The sequence below is a fragment of the Streptopelia decaocto genome (genome assembly GCF_964273445.1).
Source record: "Streptopelia decaocto genome assembly, chromosome: 5".
In the NCBI taxonomy this organism is placed as follows: Eukaryota; Metazoa; Chordata; class Aves; order Columbiformes; family Columbidae; genus Streptopelia; species Streptopelia decaocto.
Genome location: NC_138659.1, coordinates 35,042,120 through 35,055,800, shown reverse-complemented (window position 1 = coordinate 35,055,800; position 13,681 = coordinate 35,042,120). Strand labels below are relative to the sequence as shown.

Below are 13,681 nucleotides of genomic sequence, written 5' to 3'. Positions count from 1 at the left end.
GAATTCCCAGAAACTTCTGATTATTTCTATAGGATTAGGAAATAGAGGAATTTTCTGTCGCTCATCACAGTATCCCAGAACCTGCAGGTGTTTGGAATGTCCTGTTTTTCCAGGGGTTCCCTGGAGGGCACAATTTCTAGTGGCCTTTATCTGGAGCTGCCATGTCCACAGCTGTTTCCCAGGTCCTTGATTCAGAGTTTAAATAGTTTAAATAGTTTGAAATGACATAATTGGCTTCAAGTTGCTGTGTCAGTCGTGCGGTGGCTGATGAGAAGCTGCGGGAGGTGAGGCTGCCTGTGCTCTCAAACCTCTGAAACCAAGCTGCATGTTTGTCATTGACATTAATACCAAAATACAGAATTTGATGTCGAAAATACACCGTCTCTTTGGTTCGCAAGCTAACAAGCAAAAGGGAAAAGTGAAACAGCAATAATATATACTTCTTTAAATTTCTTTTTTCTTAAATTGGTTAAATAGAAGACAGATTTAAAGATTTAAGATGACATTATCTGGGACAGATCAATTAGCTGTTCCTTACACACGTCTGACCCATGCATTTCTGTGGTTTATTTAGGATTTTACCCATTACAAGTTAACCCCTTCCTTGCTTTCTTTTGAGCACCTGCCTCTGGTGCCAACGTGGACGTGCGCTTGGTGCTCACATGGAGTTGAATCCACGTGTTTGGTTCTGCCATGTGAACCTGCAGCGCAGATTTAGAGCGAGGAGCTGACTAAACTTGGTTTCTCTTGGGCTGGGTGGCTCAGGGTTCTTCTTCCTGTTAGGAGTGAGTGTTTAACTTATATTAAATATAAGTTTCTCACCAACTTCTTCCTACCCCTTTCTCTGGGTGCTGGACTGTTTTGAAGCTGAAGTTTGTATGTATTGAGGTTTGTGTACTTCTTTAAAATTACGCTTTTGTATTGTTTCAGAGGTAATTGGAATTCTTCCTTATGGTAAGAAATAACCCGTAACCGCTTAAAGATATTTTACCTTTAAAACTGATGTTGTGGCTCAGTCTCCATGCTGTGGACTTGGTTCTTTTAGCTGCTTGTTATTTGCATTTCTGGGCTGATAAACATTTTTTAAAACTTGGTGGCATTTGGATTTGTTTGCTGAAATAGTGAAATCATTCACAAGGAAAAGATCTGCAGCGTTAAGACAGTTTAATGTGTTTTCCCCATGTTTATTGCGGCTGAGGCTCAGACATCTATATTCTATAGGTAGTTGCTTCCCTACAAGGCTGTAACTCCATTCTCAAATAAAATATGACAGCATTTGGAGATGTATGATGTGAAAATGCATCCTCCGGCTCCTCCCTGTTCTGTGCAGTCAGTTGCCATGGGCTGTGGTTTTGGAAGGACAAGTTTGTCTCTGACCCTGATTCTTCCCTTCAGACAGAAATGTTCCCATTCAAACAGGTACAGAAACATTTTCGGCTCAAGTACAGGCTCAAACAGAGTAATGACCATACTGATTCATGTAACTTAAAGGTTGTCCTGGTTTTGTTAAAAACAAGTTTCTCTTTTAGTGAATTTGCCTGTCAGCTCAAGCTTCATATCAGCTGCATTTTCCTGGAGAACCAGACACATGTTTTGGTGAACACAGCAATGGAATGTGAGGTCATTGATAAGCATGGATGGACGTCTTGCCAGAGGGGCAACGAGAAACAGGTGACCAAGGAACTGACCAACTGTGTATAACATCCCATTCACGTGAATACTGCATATAAAAGTGGGAGATCACAAGGATCTTGTCCCTTTGCCCTTTCCCTTTTCCTTCTGCTCATGGCCGACATTAGCAGAGGACCTTGCGAGTCGTCCCTGCGAACTGAGGCCAGTGACAGACTGAATCCAGCTCCGGTTGGCTGCAGAGTCCAGTCCAGGACTTCAGGTGCCGGCTCTGCAGTTGCTGGGACTTTCAGGATTGGTTTTGTATATTTTGTATTATTTTCTCTATTCTTATTAGTAGCATTAGTAAAACATTTTTAACTTTTCCAACTCTCTTCTCTCTGTCCTTCTTTCCCTCCTGATCGCCTGTCCTGAGTGGGAAGCGGGGAGAGGGGGCTAACAATACATCTGCCAGGGTTTTATTGTCACCCCGCAATCTTAACCCTCAACAAAGGTAAAGACAAATCTTGATTGTTCTTTGGCTGGAGGAAAAAGGTAAGCTTTTATTAATGCTGTGGCATTACAAAAAGGATAAGTGTGTTTATAACTGCAAGGCTTTAACAGCCATCTCTCTAGATGAAATCCGTCTCTACTTTAGGGGAGTTACGAGGCTTTCACAGAATTGACAGAGTTGGAAAAGACCTCAGAGATCATCGAGTCCAACCCTTGGTCCAACTCCAGCCCATTGACTAGATCATGGCACTAAGTGCCGTATCCAATCTCAGCTTAAAAACCTCCAGGGCCAGTGAGTCCAGCACCTCCCTGGGCAGCCATTCCAATGCCTGACCATTTTGGGGTGGATATGGGGGTCTTGAGCTGCTTCGTGTTTAAATTCCCACCAAAAGATGAAATAATCCAGAGCCTTCATAGGAATAGCCAGAAGATTTACTTCCTCTAAGTAACACCACCCAAAACCACACTGCTTTGCCAAAGAAATTCACGAGTGCATCTGAAGGGAGCAATGTTTATTCGCCAAGACCAAGAGTATGTTAAAACGTAGTTTATGTGAAGTGCGACCCCTCTGCTGGAGGTTGGTGCTCTGGAGATGCTTGCGTTTGTGTGTGCAACCATGTGCTGCACCAGTCGCAATAGGAGTCAAGGGGAGAGACTTTGAGAGTTACCTGTGCAAGGGTGGAGTGTTGAGTTTGGGGCAAAGAGAAGAGCAAACCAGCGCAAAAAGAGTAAAACATGGCGTTTCTCATCAGTGGGCATTTGTCTTTCAGAACGTGTTGCTTCTGCTGAGAATGAAGGGCAATAAAGAGGTCCATTGGAATAATTGAAAACAGTTTAAAATGGCATAATTGGCTTAAAGTTGTCCTATCAAGCCACCTAATGCCTCGGAAATTCCCTGGAGCTTAACACTGATGGATCCAGTGGGTTCTTCCGATGCTCAGCATCCTTTTGTCTGACGGAGGTTGCTCATCTTTGTAACGTTCCTGCTTGTGCCCTTTGGTTTTCTTGTTGCCTTTCTGTTCCCAAATATTTGATTTGAACAGACAAGTCAAGAAATATGTTGATTGCCATTTGCAGTAACTCCGGGGTTGGTTGAAGAAGCAACTTTGTGTGGATCCGCAGGATGATTTTAACTGGAGTTTTCTAGATGTATTTGCATATATCTCAAAGCGGGGAATAAGCAACTCATGCATTGGGATTGACATGGGCTCCAGTGCCATTTGCGTTAATGACTTTGAGGAATCATTAGGAAGCTGCTAGACTAGAAAATAAAGCTAAAAAAGAACCTGTGGCTGCTTTGGCCCATTCCTGCCTCGTTACACAAGGGAAATCAGTTGCGATGTAAGATCTTGATGCTGAATAATGTCAAAAAGGATGGCGAGGAGATCTCTCCCAAAATCAGAGCGAGCTGGAAATGCAGCCCAGTGTGTGGGGAAAGCCATAAGACAAGCATTGCGCCCTATGGAAAGCAAACAGACCTTTAAGTGGTTTGGATAACAGTTTCAGGAGGAATATTGCGTTCGTTTTGAGGCATCTTAATTAAGGAGGCAGTGGGAAAATTTAGAGAAGCTGTAATAGAGAGTGGTAAAATTGGGGGACAGAATAAAACAGGAGGAGGGAGGAGGAAGGGGGCAAGAAGGGAGGAGGAAGAAGGGGGAAGGAAGGGAGGAGGAAGAAGAGGGGAGGAGGAAGAAGGGAGAAGGAAGGGAGGAGGAAGAAGGGGGAGGAGGAAGAAGGGGGAGGAGGAAGAAGGGGGAGGAGGAAGAAGGGAGGAGGAAGAAGGGGGAGGAGGAAGAAGGGAGGAGGAAGAAGGGGGAGGAGGAAGAAGGGGGAGGAGGAAGAAGGGAGGAGGAAGAAGGGAGGAGGAAGAAGGGAGGAGGAAGAAGGGAGGAGGAAGAAGGGGGAAGGAAGGGAGGAGGAAGAAGGGGGAAGGAAGGGAGGAGGAAGAAGGGGGAAGGAAGGGAGGAGGAAGAAGGGGGAAGGAAGGGAGGAGGAAGAAGGGGGAAGGAAGGGAGGAGGAAGAAGGGGGGAAGGAAGGGAGGAGGAAGAAGGGGGGAAGGAAGGGAGGAGGAAGAAGGGGGGAAGGAAGGGAGGAGGAAGAAGGGGGGAAGGAAGGGAGGAGGAAGAAGGGGGGAAGGAAGGGAGGAGGAAGAAGGGGGGAAGGAAGGGAGGAGGAAGAAGGGGGGAAGGAAGGGAGGAGGAAGAAGGGGGGAAGGAAGGGAGGAGGAAGAAGGGGGGAAGGAAGGGAGGAGGAAGAAGGGGGGAAGGAAGGGAGGAGGAAGAAGGGGGGAAGGAAGGGAGGAGGAAGAAGGGGGGAAGGAAGGGAGGAGGAAGAAGGGGGGAAGGAAGGGAGGAGGAAGAAGGGGGGAAGGAAGGGAGGAGGAAGAAGGGGGGAAGGAGGGAGAGTTTAGCTTGGCAAACTGGTGTCTGCTGCTTTTATGGTCTACAGCTTTCTGAAAGATGTAAGTGTAAGAGGATGAAGAGAGATGCAGGCTGATGTAACCACGAGTGATGGGTTCAGCTGCCGTCGGGATGACTCTTCCCCCATAAATCCCGGTCAGAAACTTGGCGCCCCAGGGGAGAGGCACAAACCGTCTCTCTTGGGACTAATAAATTCCGTCTGCCCTGAGGTCGGGGACGTGTGTTTTAATGAACGTCTCTTCCTGAGCGGGGTGAGATCATTGTCTTCGGTGCCCTCTGGTTTCCCTGGCTCGGGCTCACATTTCTTGGCTTTAAGTGTCATTACAAGTCATTAGACTGAGCTATGCAGATCAGAGGAAGAAGCAGGCTGTGTCACTTATTAGCTAAAGGACTGAAGTAATTACATTTGCCAGTTTAAAGACATTTTCCTTCCCTGTCCTTAGAAAACACTGACCCTGCAGATTTTTGCTGCTGAGCCGTTCATTTTAATTGCACAAGCGGTGTTCTCCTCTGGGCCTTTGATAAACTGCTCCTGAAAAATGTCTATTTAGAGAAGGGAAAGGAGGGAACCGGTATGCTAAGTACCTTCTTTCTCTGTTCACCTGTGTCTGCACAAATGGGGCAGGGTATTATATTTTTCCCTAAAGGAAATTAAAAATAAACCACAACGCTAATTTTTAACAAGGGGTAACGGATTTTCCAGTCTTGGAATACACATCATCGTACCCCGACAGAGAAAATGGGGGAAGAAGGATGAGGTGTGTAAATTGCTCTTTTTTTCCTAGTGTCTTGTAACTGAATTAAAGCTTCATATAGTCCCGTGTTTCCTCCTAGGGGAAACAACTCTTTTGCTAGATTTTGGCGGCTACTAAGGAGGAATTTTGCCTGGGCTTTCATGCAGTACTTGCAATTAAAGTGAACAAAACTGGGCTTAATATTGTTGCTCTTCAAGGAAATGGGGATTTAATCACTGGAAGTGATGGAGGGATACAGCAGAGGCTTTTTGTATTAATGCTTTTAATTAGATTGCACCGTTGAGGAGATGATGTTGGTGTCAAGGGTTTAGATTGTGGGGTGACAATAAAACCCTGGCAGATGTATTGTTAACCTCCTCTCCCCACTTCCCACTCAGGACAGGCGATCGGGAGGGAAAGAAGGACAGAGAGAAGAGAGCTGGAAAAATTAACAATGTTTTACTAATGCTACTAATAAGAATAGAGAAAATAATGCAAAATATACAAAACCAATCCTGAAAGTCCCAGCAACTGCAGAGCCAGCACCCAAAGTCCTGGACTGGACTCTGCAGCCAACTGGAGCTGGATTCAGTCTGTCACTGGCCTCAGTTCACAGGGACGACTTGCATGGTCCTCTCCTAATGTCGGCCATAAGGAAAAGGGAAAAGGCAGAAAGGGAAAAGGGACGAGATCCTCGTGATCTCCCACTTTTATATGCAGTATTCACGTGAATGGAATGTTATACACAGTTGGTCAGTTTCTTGGTCACCTGTTTCTCGTTGCCCCTCTGGTGAGGTGTCCATCCATGCTTATCAATAACCTCGCATTCCATTGCTGTGTTCACCAAAACATGTGTCTGGTTCTCCAGGAAAATGGAGCTGATCTGAAGCTTTAGCTTACAGGCAAAAATCACTAAAAGAGAAACTTGTTTTTAACAAAACCAGGACAGTTGGTGTTGGGGACGACCGATCCCCTTGAGTGTAGCTCAGCTAACGATGAATTAACGAGGGGCAGTGGGCAGGACAGACGCTGGATGGAGATGTCGCTTCTGCTGTAGGTTTGTGTAGGAACCGACCCATCGTGTGCTGCTGGTGACGGCCGCTCACACACAGCGCGTTCGGAATTCAAAGCTGGAATAACTGGTGTGATGGCACTGGAGATGAGAGACGATGGCGGCGGGACTGTGTGTCCTGTGTGTATCGAGCAGGCAGCGACAGGGTGTTCTCGCCATTGAGTTTAATGCCGTCGAACATCTGTGTAAGGTGCAAAGAGGTTGGAAAAAGTGATCTCATTAGCACGTTTGCTGAATGTTTTAGCAATAAACTGCTACAGCCTGTTAAAGCAAGGGGAAAACATGATGTAGAAGGCTCCTGGTCCTAAATCGAAGCTGTAACTAATGTACAAAATCCAGTTCAGTTAATTCCATCTCAGTTTCTTTTTGAGTGATTCTTCTTTGCACTCCTTCTCCCACCGTAAGTTGCCTTAATGCGGAAACTTGTTACTTTTTGAGCATCCACAAGAAATACTAAAAGTTGTTTGTAAGAGATGAAAGGGAGATGAGACTCAGCAGGGATCCCCATCCTGCTGCCAGATTTGGGTGAGGAAGAGCCATCTTCAGAACAAAAAAAGAGGCTAAGTTTGAATTGATGATGTAAGATGACAACCGAAGCACTAGTTATAGCCAAGAGGGTTCCCTGGAAATCCCAGCGAACACCAGAATTCCTGTGGGTGGTATGTATTTGAAAGTAGCAGAGCGAGATAAACTCTCATCTATTAGCTTAATTTGGGCAAAAAATTGTGGCGCTGTGTTGTCGCTTTAAACGGTGATGCATTACAGTGCCCAAAATGGAAACGTACCCAGATTCTTTGGGACGCAGGGAAAGAGCGTGGTTTTGCTGCGATGGGTGGCTGTCAAGTGATGCTCATGCAGACTTGTGGCCAAACAAACCATGACAATGTAGACTAAATACAGTGAAAAACAAGGCACCAGGCCGGCTGGGCGCATCTCTGCTGAGCTGCGGCTCTGGGCGTTATCTCCGTGTCGTAACTGGGACCCGACAGAGGTGGTGATGATTTGTTTAAATCTGCGCGGTGAGACAGGAGCGGAGCCTGGAGGAGAATTACCCCAAGGAGCACCATGAACCTACACATGGTTCCCAAGAGCCACATTTTCTTTTTAAAATTGTGACAATTCTGGAAAATCGCTTTTGGATGGAGTCATTCTGAACTTGTTCTTTTTTTTCAATTGAGCTTTTGTGTCTTCCTTAACTGGTCTTTGTTTTTCATTGTGTTTCCTTTATGTAGCTCCGCAGAGGAATTTTGAAATTGCCTTTAAGATGTTTGATCTGAATGGTGATGGCGAAGTGGATATGGAAGAGTTCGAGCAGGCAAGTTGAATGCCAGGTTGACTTTGTAATGCTGCAGCATTGTAGCCATGATCGCAGCACTCCTCTGCAGTGCTATTGTGACTTAGATTGGTGGTTATTACTGGTTCACATCTTTTCCTTCCATGCTCTGCTGTGTTGCCTTAGTCCCTGCTTTGTTTTCCACTGGATATTTGAAGACATAATTTTCCCTCCAACCAGGACACCTGTGGGTATAAACCCTGGTTTCCTGTGACTTTGTGTGTTTACAAGATGTCACCTCCAATGCAGATAAAGAAGTTTTTTCACTCCACAGGTGTCATAGGATTTTGATCCTCCTTTCTTCCACAGCTTTTATTACATTCCTTCATTTTGTCTTCAGAGAATCACCAGGGCCAGTCTGCTCTAAATAAGACTTTAGCCATTCGTTTCAATGCCATCTAAAACTGTGTTTATTGAGAGTGGATTTTCATTAGTTTCTTTCCCCACCTTCTTACGAGGTTTCATCATTGGGGAGCTCGATGCAGGTTTTTAATAAGCTCAGCCTGTGTGTGAGCTCCCTTCTATAAGATTTGATTGTGTTAGTGAGAATAGATTGAATACTGGAGCTGCGAGCGGGGATGAGATCTGACCTCCCCAGGCAGAAGGGTATGGTGTGTTTGCCTATGCAGAAAACACCCTCAAGGCATTGGAAACTCATAAACATCTTGATATTGCTGTATATTAGCAAAGCTCTGCATGTGCTGCTCGTGAAAGGAGAAATAAATGCGTTTGCAAAGAAGTGAACTGGCTGGGTGGGGAGTCACCACCTCCATTATCAAAGAACAAAGTAGAGGAGTTACACCACTAATTCCCGAATATTTGTGGGGCTCTGTGGTTAATGGGCAAGTGGAAACCGCTGCTTCTCAGGCAAAGGAGATGAGACTGTGGTTAAAAGCAATAAACTAACCTGCCCTTGTTGGGGTTGCTGGAGGACATCTGTATGTGGAGAGGGTGCAAAGCTGTGTGCTGACACCCGAGAACACAGCGGCCCTGGGTCCTCTGGTTACAAACTGGTCCGTCAGCTGATGGAGAGACCGGTCTGGAAGGGTCGGTCACGCTTGGGGCGCTGCCTCTAAGTGGGAACAACTAGTGGCAAAGCGGGTCTGTTGAATTCCCCGCCCTTCTGATCTTTTGCTGTCATCCTCCTTAAATGATGACGTGTGGGCATGGGGTTGTTATTAGGAGTTTGCCCCAGAGCTGTGTCATGTATCTGGTCAGTTTTACATTTCTAATTGCAAATTTTGGACTACGAGGAGGATGTTTATTTCCAATTATATCCCTTCACCTGATAGCTGGTAATGGAAAGCCAGGAGTGTTTAATTTTCCTTTGAGTGCAAGTTGGCACACATGGCTGTGTCCAGGCTCTAGTGCTTCTTGGTGCTGCCTCCCTACCAACTACTGGTTTAACCAGGAAAAATTCCCTATTTTCCCACATAAAAAATACTTCTTTTCCTTCTGTTTGCATCGTGCATGAATATAGCGCTGCGCTGCAGCTGTATGCTGCTATAACAATGCAAAAGATACTTTACAGTAGATACTAATGTTTTAGAGTGAAATCGATTACGGAGATAAATGAATTTAAGAGCAATGGAGAAGGTTTAACCACTCACTAAAAATGCAGTGGTGCCGAGGTACTAACACAGCTGTCATGTTTGGCTTTTCTATTAGACATGTAAGGTAAGAAAGGCTGTTTCTGGAGGATGAATATTTCAGAAGTGCTATGAAGACGAAAGTACAAAATTGAATTAAATTATTTCAAATCATCCAGTAGGCAAAGGGAAGTTATATGTGCATTAAGTCATATAAAAATCCTTAGGAAGAGGGACATATTTTTGTTAAGCTTGTTACATGTGTCACTGCATCTATATAAAGGAATAAAATTCCTGGTTAGCATTAGAATATTTTGGCTAAGATTGATCTTCCAGAGTTTTCGATTCGGAGGATGAAGGAGCCTTTTTGGGAAGCGAAAAGCAGCTCGGTGTCTTCACAGACAGGTATTGCTATAACTGATTCGCCGCACTCTGCAAACAGGATTAAGGCAAACACAGAGCTTCAGCATGAGGCAAATATAAAGCATTATACACACATGCAATAATGTATATGGTAAATAAAAAGAGCGTTCACTTCTTATGGAAATGCCTCAGGGTTTGCACATCTGTTCCATTAACATCTTGCCTGGCAGGGGCGGCTGGAACTGGCCCTGCCAGTGGCATCAGTAGAAAAGAGCAACATCATTTTGGGGAGAAAGGGTAGAAAGAAAAGAGCACAGAAGGATCGTGTTGTCTCTGCTGTTTGTGAGCACACAGGAAGGATTTTCCTGCTCCTTTTTCACACATTGGATTTGCAGAAACCCAACAGCAGGTCCCTCTTCTTGTTCATGTCGGAAAAACCTGAAGATACATCAAGGAAGAAAATTACTTGCAGTAATTTAGCTAATGTGCAATTAAGTCAGGGGCTTTAAGTACCTAATAAGAAAATATTGGATTTCTTCAGGCCTCACTGAAGAGCCTCAGATATATATATTTTCCTGTTGATGCATATGGGTAATGTATAGGGCTGAAGATTTTGGTGCCGGCATCAGTATCGTCTTCAACTTCAGCACGCAAATTAGTTTAGTCTTCCATTTTTAACTTAAAAGTAGATTGCAAAGTAGTAAACTCACAGACAGCGTTACTTGTGATTTCTCTTTAAACCATGAGCTATTTTCATGTTTGTTTGGGGTTTTTTTCCCTTATCTGGTGCAAAAGATGAAACGGATAACAAACGATTAGGCTGATATATGGACAAGAGACAGTGAAGCATCTCTTGTGCTTCACATCCCGGTGTGACTGATGAGCCGTGAGCGAGGCCAGCGCCTCTTGCCGTGCTTGTCTGCTGTTCTGGGCATTAGAAGGATTACCCAAAATAGGCACCAGCCAAATAATTTTAGCTCCAGTGCCCACAGATGGATTTTTCAAACTGTCCGATGCTTGTTATAGATGGGGAGAGAAAAAGAAGGGGAGTAGGTGCCATATAAATAACACCTGGGGAAAGATGCTCTATTGACCGGTCTGCAGTGTGGTAAACACTGGCCTCTGCAGGAGCAGGGTCAGTTTTCCAAGCTGGCCATAAACAGCGTTGCTTCAGACAGTTCCTAAGGATTTGTCTCTGTGATGTGCATGGAGAGCTTGTGGTTAAAGTGGAGCCCAAAGCAAAGTAAGGAGTTGCTATTGTATTTACAGTGCAAAAACCCTGCCCCCCAAAACCAAAAGCAAACAGGAAAACCCCACCAACTCCCGAACTTTTATTTTTACTGCATGTTTTTTTCCCTCTGACTTGGCTTAGTTTTCCTTATAGCGGAAGAATAGCCGGTCCTGTGTGTCGAGGCAGCGTTTCACGCCAGATGAGCGCGGAGCGATACGTGGTGTTCCCCTCTGGAGCATCCATCCCCATTGGGGTTGTTGCAGCACTTGCTCTCCCGTTAGGAAAAACTGAACACACCATACATGACAATAATGAGGTTCCGGGGTCCTTTGGGCAGCTGGAGCTCTTGGCAGCTGGTTTCCTTCCTCCCTTCCAGCTGTTGTTGGCCTGAGGAAGAGGATGAAGGCGAAGCTCCAGCACACATTGCTGCTTCGGGAAGCCTGTGCTGTTTAGGCCGAGTGCCCTGCAGCACACTGGGTGGCTTTTCTTTGTTTTCCCCCTCCTTTCTCGCACTGATTGTCCTTAATATGAATCCTCTGCCTTGTTGGAAGAGATCGGGTCTCACCCAGAGAATAACTCTGGGTTCTCCTATCACTGCAAAAGTCATTCAGGCAGGTGAGTGCTGAGAAGGGGTAGTGAGATACTTGGTGATGGAAAGAGGTGGTGGGTGACCATTTGGCTTGGCTGCTCCCTTAAATTAGCACAGGACCCTTAAAATAACGAACCATTGGATTTTTCAGGCTGTGGCATCCTATAAGCTTAATCTTTTGCCATATCGTAGAGGGTAGGGAGGTCATCAATCATACCGGGATGTGAAGCACAAGAGGTGTTTCACTGTCTCTTGTACATATTTCAGCCTAAGCGTTTGTGATCCATTTCATCTTTTGCACCAGAGAAGGGCAAAAAAAACCAAACCAAACAAAAAATACAACATGAAAATAGCTCATGGTTTAAAGAGAAATCACAAGTAACGCTGCCTGTGAGTTTACTACTTTTCAATCAACTTTTAAATTAAGATTAAAAGTTTAGATTGTGTCTTATGCAGAGAATAACGCTGTGTTCTCATATCACTGCAAAAGTCATTTGGGCAGGTGAGTGCTGGGAAGGGGTAGTGAGATACTTGGAGGTGGTGAGTGACTCAAGTGAGTGACTTGGCTACTCCTTTAAATTAGCACAGGACCCTTACAATAAGAAACTGTTGGAGTTTTCAGGCTGTGGCATCCTGTAAGTTTGATATTTTGCCATATCGTAGTGGGTAGGGAGGTTGTCCTGTTCTTGCCCTGTCCTGGAGCCTCCACTCCTGCTGAGCGCTGCCTTTGGGAAGGTTCAGGGCACTGCTGAGATTGCTGTGATTCTAAAAATCCTTGGGTTTGTGGCCAAGGGAAAAGGAAACATGGTGTGGGTTAACTGAGATTGGTGGTAAAACAGTAAACCACGTCCAGGCTTTGTTCTTCCCTGTGGCTGCCTCGGCTTTCTCTCCTCCTGCGGCTTTGCCGGGCGCAAGCTGCTCTCTGCTGACCAGGCGTAGGATCACCGATAACATGCTCATCTGCAAAACGGGTGAATCGTTTCTCAAAACTCATTTTAAATATTTTACACTCTTCTTTCTTTAAAGAGGACTGTAAAAAAATCTCAGCCACGCTTTCAAATTGTCCTGTCTTTTAAGATTTGTTTTAGGGAAAAAAAAAAGAGGATGACACATCTGAGCCTGGAGTACTTTGTGCTGATACTTGACTAGTGTAAGTCCCAGTGGTGTTTTTGCTGATGGCAACCTCCCTCTGGTTTTCAGGTCCAGAGCATCATTCGCTCCCAAACCAGCATGGGCATGCGCCACAGAGACCGCTCGACAACGGGGAACACCCTGAAGACCGGCTTCAACTCCGCACTGACAACGTACTTCTTTGGGGCGGATCTGAAGGGGAAGCTGACCATCTCCCACTTCCTCGACTTCCAGCGCAAACTGCAGCACGATATTCTGAAGCTTGAGGTTTGGATTATTTTCTTTTTACGTGTGATGGAGAGGGCAGTGTGTGATGTGTTTTCTGGAGGAAGATGAAGAGTGTGGGAGGGGTTTGGAGGGATTACTACACCTGTGGTTTCTAGCACTCACGGATCAAACCTGTTGTTAAATTTCTGATGAGCATTTTGGCCCCGATGGCAATTCCCAGAAACTTCTCCAGCTCTTGGAGCTGGCAGGTCCCCGCTGCATGGCACTCTACATGGCACTTGCCTTGCCAATGCCTTGGGCTTTCCAATGGAGACAATTATGAGCCCTTTTAGAAGGCCAAAGAGGTTGTGAACTGGCTGAAACCCAAGGAAGGTTTGTCTCATTCCTAGTGAGCAATCTGTGCCCTGAAGGGCCAGGGCTCATAACTATCCCAAAAGTCTTCATCTATGTTTTTGTCCCTGTCTTCTTGTGTGCCTCGCTATTCTGAATATGTTGGCTGTGTGAGTGTTCAAGCCTTGTGTGAATCCTGCTGAGCAGGTGGTCTCTGCTATCTGACCTCCTGGGTTCGTGTGCATTGTAAGGAATGTCCATGTGTTCTGTGACTCTTACCCCTCAACTGAAGTGAAGGTCTCCTGGTTTTGATTTGTGTTGCCAGGAGTTGACAGCAGCACTCAGTCTCCCTCCTCTGGGTCTCATAGCTGCAATTTGAGCATCAAGCTTCAAAATGTGGTTCTTTTTTGACTGAAGCAAGTGCAAGAACAGCAACTTGGTCTGTGTCTCAGCTCTCAAGTGGAGCTGATTCAAGATGACGCCCTTCTCTGGACCTGGCCTGAGCAAAGCCCGGCTTTTATTTGCGTCAGAAATGAGGG

At 45.5% G+C, this 13,681-nt stretch overlaps 1 protein-coding gene across 3 annotated transcripts in view; it reads left to right on the top strand.

Annotated features, from left to right (window-relative positions):
- The window catches only part of MICU1 (mitochondrial calcium uptake 1), a 103,688-nt gene that overhangs the window by 60,921 nt on the left and 29,086 nt on the right, over positions 1–13,681 (top strand). For 2 of the 3 annotated variants that reach the window (XM_082052383.1, XM_082052385.1), the window contains 2 exons: positions 7,581–7,663; positions 12,654–12,851. In XM_082052383.1, coding sequence (XP_081908509.1) covers positions 7,581–7,663; positions 12,654–12,851 — 281 coding nt within the window. The remainder of the gene's footprint in view (positions 1–7,580; positions 7,664–12,653; positions 12,852–13,681) is intronic. The other variant, XM_082052384.1, reaches the window with a different exon arrangement.